At 35.8% G+C, this 7430-nt stretch overlaps 1 protein-coding gene across 3 annotated transcripts; it reads left to right on the forward strand.

Annotated features, from left to right (window-relative positions):
- Positions 1–2303: 2303 nt before the first annotated feature.
- LOC112181235 (flavonoid 3',5'-methyltransferase) lies at positions 2304–4702 on the forward strand. Of its 3 annotated transcripts, none has more exons than XM_040512285.1 (5): positions 2304–2443; positions 2716–2801; positions 3647–3794; positions 3889–4020; positions 4321–4702. In XM_040512285.1, exons 1-5 carry the CDS (start codon positions 2387–2389, stop codon positions 4624–4626), a joined length of 729 nt encoding a protein of 242 aa, XP_040368219.1. In that variant the 5' UTR covers positions 2304–2386; the 3' UTR covers positions 4627–4702. The 3 variants fall into 3 exon arrangements, with proteins under 3 accessions (XP_040368219.1, XP_024175439.1, XP_024175440.1); XM_024319671.2 differs by having other exon boundaries at positions 3650–3794; positions 3877–4020; XM_024319672.2 differs by having other exon boundaries at positions 3650–3794.
- The last annotated feature ends 2728 nt before the right edge of the window (positions 4703–7430 follow it).

Here is a 7430-nt window from a genome sequence, read left to right on the forward strand (position 1 = left end):
GGATCTCAGTAAACCATATGCAGAATGATAAACCATTTACTGAAGCAACAGCATCCATGTTCTCCCTTATCCACTTGAAATCTATCACTTTCCACTGCAGTTTCACACCTATAATCCCAAAAAAAAAAAAAAAATTTAACTAAATATAATCTAAAGAACTCTACTTTATTCAAAAACCCAACGAGTTTATGAAAAGAGAGAACCATTCTCATCTGGGCTTGTTGCTTTTGGTGCTATAGCGACACTGGCTTGTACGGCCGAGGCTAAGAAGCCCTTGACGAAGAAGAGAGGAACTTGAGGTCTTGGTGTGTGGCTATGACAGTAGAGGAAGGTTTTGGATAATGGTTTGAAAACGGAGAGTAAAGAAGAAGAAGGTGAAGGAATTGCGGCGAGCTTGAGGGTTTGTAACATGAAGAAACCAACCGAACTTATTGGGGATATCCTCATCGTCGTCAGATTCATTCTCATCTTACTCTTCGATGGTTCTGAAATGACGACGTGCAGCAGCGGCGACACCGCATCCTCAATGCCAGAAGAATCGGGAATTGAGGTAACCGCCTCAGCGCCGTCGTCACGCTTAAGAGGCTCAGAATTTGCACTTTCCGTGTTGTTGCTCATCTCACTGCTGCTCGATTACTCGAAACCCTAAAGTGTTCAATTCAAATCCCATTTTTTCAATTGAGGAAAACTTCGGTATGGATTTCGAAAAATTGAGTGGAAAATGGGGGAAATTGCGGGATTGAATTAGTGGTTTGGATTTAGAGATTTGGATTACAAGTGAGGAGGGCACAGGATTTGCATTTTGGATAAGAAGGGGAACGGAAAGTGGCGAAGATGACCGAGGGTCGAGACGGGTCGACAGGTTTGAGAGGGTCAAGAGAGAGGTTTTGTTTTCTTTTTTATCCACTTTACAATTAGGTCGAGATATGGCTAGATTTTGGGACACAATTAACCCTCAATAAATTCTCTAGGTCACTCCCACAATGATTATGTAACATACTGTTGTAGGAGCGCACGAATACAAAATCAAAATGTCAAAACATGGAGGGAAATATGCCGCGTATAACATTTTGGCTCAAAATGTTGCTGCCCAGTTCCAAGTTCACACAACATAAAATCTTAAATCTGTTGTACAATTATAGCAGCTTACACTAGGCCTATCTAAGGGAAGACATTCAAGCTTCCTCAAACGTAATTTGGTGCTTAGTTTTTCAATCACATACACAACGGAAATAGTGAAACCCATTGTACCTAGTAACCCAAATGTCAGTGTTTTAAGAGCCAACCAAGACTCTAAAGTGGAGGGAAATCTGCCGCTAAATTTTTTAAGACTCAGACGACGAACAATGGTTAATTCCATTGTGCAACCTAGTTCTGATAAAAAAGTTAGCACTTTGTTGACATTCACACAATAAAATATCACTAATACCGTTGTACAATAGAGCTTACTAAAACACACAACAGATGATTTTCGTTTCGTTGTGTGATTAGTGTTGTGTGATTAACTTTTTGGTGTAGTGCAAGGAAATATAATCGTACAATTAATCGGATATCTATGAATATCTCCGAGAATATCTCTAATTCAAAACTCTATTACAACTAGGTCAAGTAACCTAAAGTTTGAGCCAGACACATATTCTGGATTTACTTGGAACATGAATGAGTTTTTCCTAATAGGAGCTTCATTTTTTGGGTTTTTTTCAAAAAAAAAAATGATCAACGTACCATAAGATGGTTAGAGCCAAACACTAGCATACCAATTGAGTCTCGACGAATAAGTACACCTAATAAGATTCGACTTAATCTTGTTATCACCTAATTAAATGAACACAGGAAGTATATATATTACATATCATCTGAAAACAGATCGAAGTCGACAAACAAGGAATTGGTTATCTGCACGTATTCAGAATGGTTTAACCTTTAAACTTTAAACAATCGATGTATTTTTAAATGAGAGTAATATTGGAGGTGAATTAATGTAATCGCGAGCTATGAGCTGCTGATCGTAAGGTTCACGTTAGTTAAGCATTTGTTCAGCTACCTCTACTATCAACAGCTCATTACAAAACTGGTTAAATTAAAGAATGCATGAAAGAGACCAGAGGCCAACCGATCGAAAATTAAACAAAGTTGGATTTAATTAGGTAAATTCTATAGCGATTACCGAGTCAACTAGGCCGGCCTTCATGACAGATGGGTGTATGATTGTTTATCCAATTTGATGAAAGCTAGCAAGTTTAATACCATTTGCTTTCTATCTATATATCTACCACCCTCCATGAATACGTACAGAAAGCGTGCTAAGTTCTCAGCTTGCTCATTTTTTTTCTTCGAAAATCTAATTGGTTGATCGATTAGTTCTTACTAGAGTTGTACAGAAATCATGGCTGCTCCTGGGGTAGCAGAAAAGATCATACTCAAAAGCCCAGCCCTTCTGAAGGTTCTAATATATAATTTCTTCCTGAATGCTTTTAGTCCTTAATGCATTTGATCACTTCTTCGATCAATTAATTTTTTTTTTTGTAAATGACATAAATATATATGCTTCTTAGTTTTGCTATTATTGTCACGTTAATTCCAAGTAAGTAGCTGTACGTACTATCTTTGATCGTTAATAAAAGCCGCCGGCAGTATGATTTAGTAGCCTCTATATATCTCCACAAAGCAAAAAATTTATTAACTCATAAAGATTAATTCTTGAATGGCATGCAGTACATCTTGGAAACAAGCTGCTATCCAAGAGAACATGAGCTATTGAAGCAGCTAAGGGAAGCAACTGTCGAGAAATACCAGTACTGGTATGGACAGGATATGTTATATATTATTCAATTTAACAAGATTGTTCTGTTGTTTTTTTTGTTTTACCTTCTTTCTTCAATAGGTAATTAGCTAAAATCGATCAAATATTAATATTGAGGATTTGAGGTGTACAATGAGTAGATGCAAAACATTCTGCACCGGAAATGAACATAACAAAAAATATCACTAGAGACGTACACACCTGCATATATATAAACTAAGAACATGATCGATATGGTATCGTACGTAAAAATACCCTATTGAAGTAAATTGCACAGTGAGAAGTGTAGCCGGTGGTATGTATGTCACGCAAATCCAATGCAGCAGATGATTATAGAACTCAAACTTATGTTGAAAATAGCTGAGAAGTCCTTCCACTTAAGGTAGATAGATGGAGGCCTGCTAAAGGTGTCGTAATTAACATGGCCATATTAGTAAGTGATCTCTGACAAACAAAAATCATAGAATCATGCAAGTCTCAAATCTATAACCAAATAATATTAGGAATCCAAATTCATTCATGTACCAAAACAACAGGCCGGAATCCAAACTCGGAGCTAGATCCCTGAATTTGGATCCAGCTTCGATCCACGGACGGCTCGGATCCCAGAGCAAATTGAGGCCTCCCATCCTACAATAATCAGCAACTTTCTTTTACTATATTGTTTTGAGTCATCACACCCTATAAAAATTATGAATAATGAATTAGTTTTTAGTTGACCAAAACAATTATATATAGGGTAATATATACGTAAGTTATAATCAAATAAATTTCAACTATAGATGAAACAAAACCAATATCAAATTTATCCCTAAAATAACAATTGTAACACGTACATATAAGCAGGAGTATTATGAATATGCCAGTTGATGAAGGGTTGCTTCTCTCCGTGCTTCTAAAGATCATGAATGCAAAGAAGACATTGGAGTTGGGAGTGTTTACTGGTTATTCTCTTCTGACCACCGCTCTTGCCCTACCGGCTGATGGCAAAGTACGTAATTTTTACATCCATGTAATATGTTCGGCATGTAGATATTAGTTAGTTAGATTTGGCAGGTCAACAAGTACAACAGTTTCATTTTCAGATAACAGCAATCGATCCAGATAAAGAAGCCTACGAGGTTGGATTGCCGTTCATTCAAAAGGCCGGGGTGGAGCATAAGATTGACTTCTTTCACTCAGATGCCTTCTCAGTCCTAAAGGATCTCATTAACAATGTAAGTCTGTAATCATCATCTCGAGTAGTATTCTTGTGATCATCAGAAATAGACTAGTATAAAAACTTGAAAAATATTTCTGTTAACGGTTAAAGCTAGATGTAATGGTGAATCAACGTACTGATTAAGAGAATACACAGTTGTAGCATCATATAGGATTTTAGTTTGATTGAAAGTATGAAACTAGCTAGAACTTCGTTGGATTGCTGGACCAAACTATGAGTACAAAAAGAGAGTAATTAAGAATGCTCTTGGATAATACATGCAAGTGTTGATTTGGGCGTTTAAACTTGAAAACAGGGCAAGGAAGAAGGGAGCTTTGACTTCGCATTTGTGGATGCTGACAAGAAGAACTACATCAATTATCACGAGCTGCTAGTAAAGCTTGTTAAAGTTGGTGGGATAATAGCTTACGATAACACACTGTGGTTTGGATCGGTTGCAGAACCGGAGGAGACGGTGGCGGAAACTTTAAGGCCAGACAGAAATCATGTGATTAAGCTGAACGACTTTCTGGCAGGCGATTCTCGTGTTGAACTAGCTTTTGTTTCAATCGGGGATGGCCTCACCCTATGCAGGCGCCTAGCCTCTACTGAAACTAATTAGTAAGAACAAGCTAGTACTAGCTACTCCCATGTACGTTGAGGCTCTCCGTCTCTAGTAAAGAATCCTTTCTTCAATTAATTAATTCTCTACCAAAAGACTTCGAACAATGTTATAATCAATATACAACAAGATTTACCTTCTTTCTGAAATTATTACATGTGTATGAACTACATTAAAATGAAAATTAAAACTAGATGTAATAAGATATAAGAAAGAGAGTTTCTATTAAGAGCTCTTAATCTACTTACTAGACCTACTCCATTTTTTAATTATTCCTTATATGAAAAGACTATAACAGACAACAAAATATTAAGAACAAATATATTTTTTTGTTCTCTCTCCAAAGCTTTATAATAATATAAACACAATTTTATTTCAATTTTCAAATCTCATTTATGATTTTATTTGTTCATGAAAGCTTCTGAAGCAAAAAAAAGATTCAAAAGATAATGCATTCAAAATTACTTGGTGAATTATACAAGAACAAAACTATAATGCAATAGAAAAAATATTAGATAAATGTTCCTCTCATTAGTATTACAAGATCATGAAACTGAGTATAAACTAAACCAAATAAGCTTGTGAAGTGGTATATAAGATAATGTTATATAAAAATAATTAAATGAGCAAATTTAATTTTTGTAACCATAAAACATGAAAAATTAGGTTTGAAAACAATTATGGTAATATTTTTTAATTAGTTATCAAACTATGACTTTTTTTTAATAATTATTTCAATTTTTCTTTTTTTGGCAAACAAACAATTATGGGAGCAATAAAACTCATCTTTAATGCTTGGAACATTCCATTTATAAGTAAGGTTAAGTTAGGTATTTGAAAGAGATTTAGATAACAAATTTTACTTTTTAAAAAGCAAATAAGAGGTGTAAAAAGCATGAGAGGTCAAAATGAGCAAATATGGATGTTCCAATATAAAAACTCTATCAGAAATAACCCGGTTAAAATATAAATTGATGCAAGAATTAATGCACAATGGATACAAGCTGCGCGCTGTAAAAAGTTGCCAATAGTATGGCCTGATCATAAAAGGGCAATTTTCTATCAATGTGGCCAATGATATTACCGACCAATTAATCTTATTCTACATATAACCTACACTGAACAGAGAGCAATCTTCCACGTTTGTTATCAATGGTATGATCAATCATGATCGATAGAGCAATTTTTCACCAATGTAACAGGAAATATAATCAATCAAGCATATTCCTCGCAAAACTATACGCCGATCAAAGGCAATCTAACCAATCTTCCACATGAGGGTTATGAAAGACCTAAACAAAAATCCACATGAAACTTCAAAAATACGCCCAATCCTGCCCGGATCCGACTAGGATCCCAAATTCGAACACCACGACTCTAACGCCCGTCGTCATCAACGGCCTGCCACAAGACCTCACCACCTGGAGGATAAAAGTCAATCTATATGTAAGTGAATGTGAAGAGTACAATACGTACATAATGCATAGATGCAATAATCTGTCGAACAATAAGAAACATAGCTAGATGCTGAAGTGCCTCTGGAATTAAAAGTGACCAGACCAGACGCAAAATCGCATCAAAACAATGGAGGTGAATAGTAAAACTGGAGTACCCTAGTGCCATAAGGTTCGTGACAAACAATATCAATGATAATGTATTTGCATGCACAAAGGAATGTGGTTGATGATGAGCTGATCGATGACCCTAGTGGTCAAAACAGTTAATTTATCTAATCCATTAGGTTACTGAGCGTCGAGATCAGTGTCGCCTAACATAGGCAGCGGCGACCTGGATTTTGGTTTAAGGCATTTGGGTTCGAGAAGTCGTGGGAAATATGTATATTACGATTATGTAGCTTTAACTTATATGATACATACAATGCCCAGTTTTGCGATTGAGAGGACCTCGACTTGCAGGTTAGTTATTATGTAATTCTCAGTCGTTGTTATGCTTGCATGAGAACTGTAGTCAAGTCTTCTTCTGCTAAATGAGTTTTTTTTTTTTTCATTTTATTGTAGAAGACAATCAATTTGATTAGAGATCAAAAATTTTTAACGTGAGCTCATTAAGAAACTCTTATATGTTTACTTAGATTATTGCTTCAGAAGGCACCCCAGAAAAGGCCGGGTTTGTGTTCATTAAAGAGGGAAGATATTCAATAAGCTTGTCCCATCCCGTAGTACAGATGAAAAGGGTTTGTGTTCTATATATTGTCATTGAATTGAGACCTTGAATGTAGTGTCAACCCTTATCATAGTTCTCCAAAACTGGAAAACATGTACACTAGAGACTATATATCAAGTCGATCTCTCTTGAGTTTTATGTCACTCTTTACTTGTCACACATAGCTATAAAAACCTTGCATATATATATATATACACACACAATGAATTAATGCCAGACCATCCTATTTTGAGTGTGATCTTGTTGCAGTTTTTGGTATCTATTTAACGTGAAAATTGTTACAGGGTTCATTGAACTAGAAGGCGATGATGATATATAGGATATTTTCCCCTCAGTGCGACACCAGAGAAGGAAGGAGACTGAGGATGATAAAGTACAAGATCCACTATGGTGATCGGGAAACAAACTTTGAAGAGATATAACCTGTGTAAAGTTTGTGATCTTCGGCGACAATAAGCTTTTGTACATAGTAATTTGGAATATCTTTTATGGTTCTTGTTGCATATGGTTAATTAGAGCGATGAACAACTCAAACTCTTGGGAGAAAGTGACGAATGAAAGTGTAGAACTGTTCTAGGATAACAGAGTTTTTGTACTAGTGCTTTTCAAGCTTCGATCAT

Source organism: Rosa chinensis, unplaced genomic scaffold (assembly GCF_002994745.2).
Source record: "Rosa chinensis cultivar Old Blush unplaced genomic scaffold, RchiOBHm-V2 RchiOBHmChr0c11, whole genome shotgun sequence".
Lineage (NCBI taxonomy): Eukaryota > Viridiplantae > Streptophyta > Magnoliopsida > Rosales > Rosaceae > Rosa > Rosa chinensis.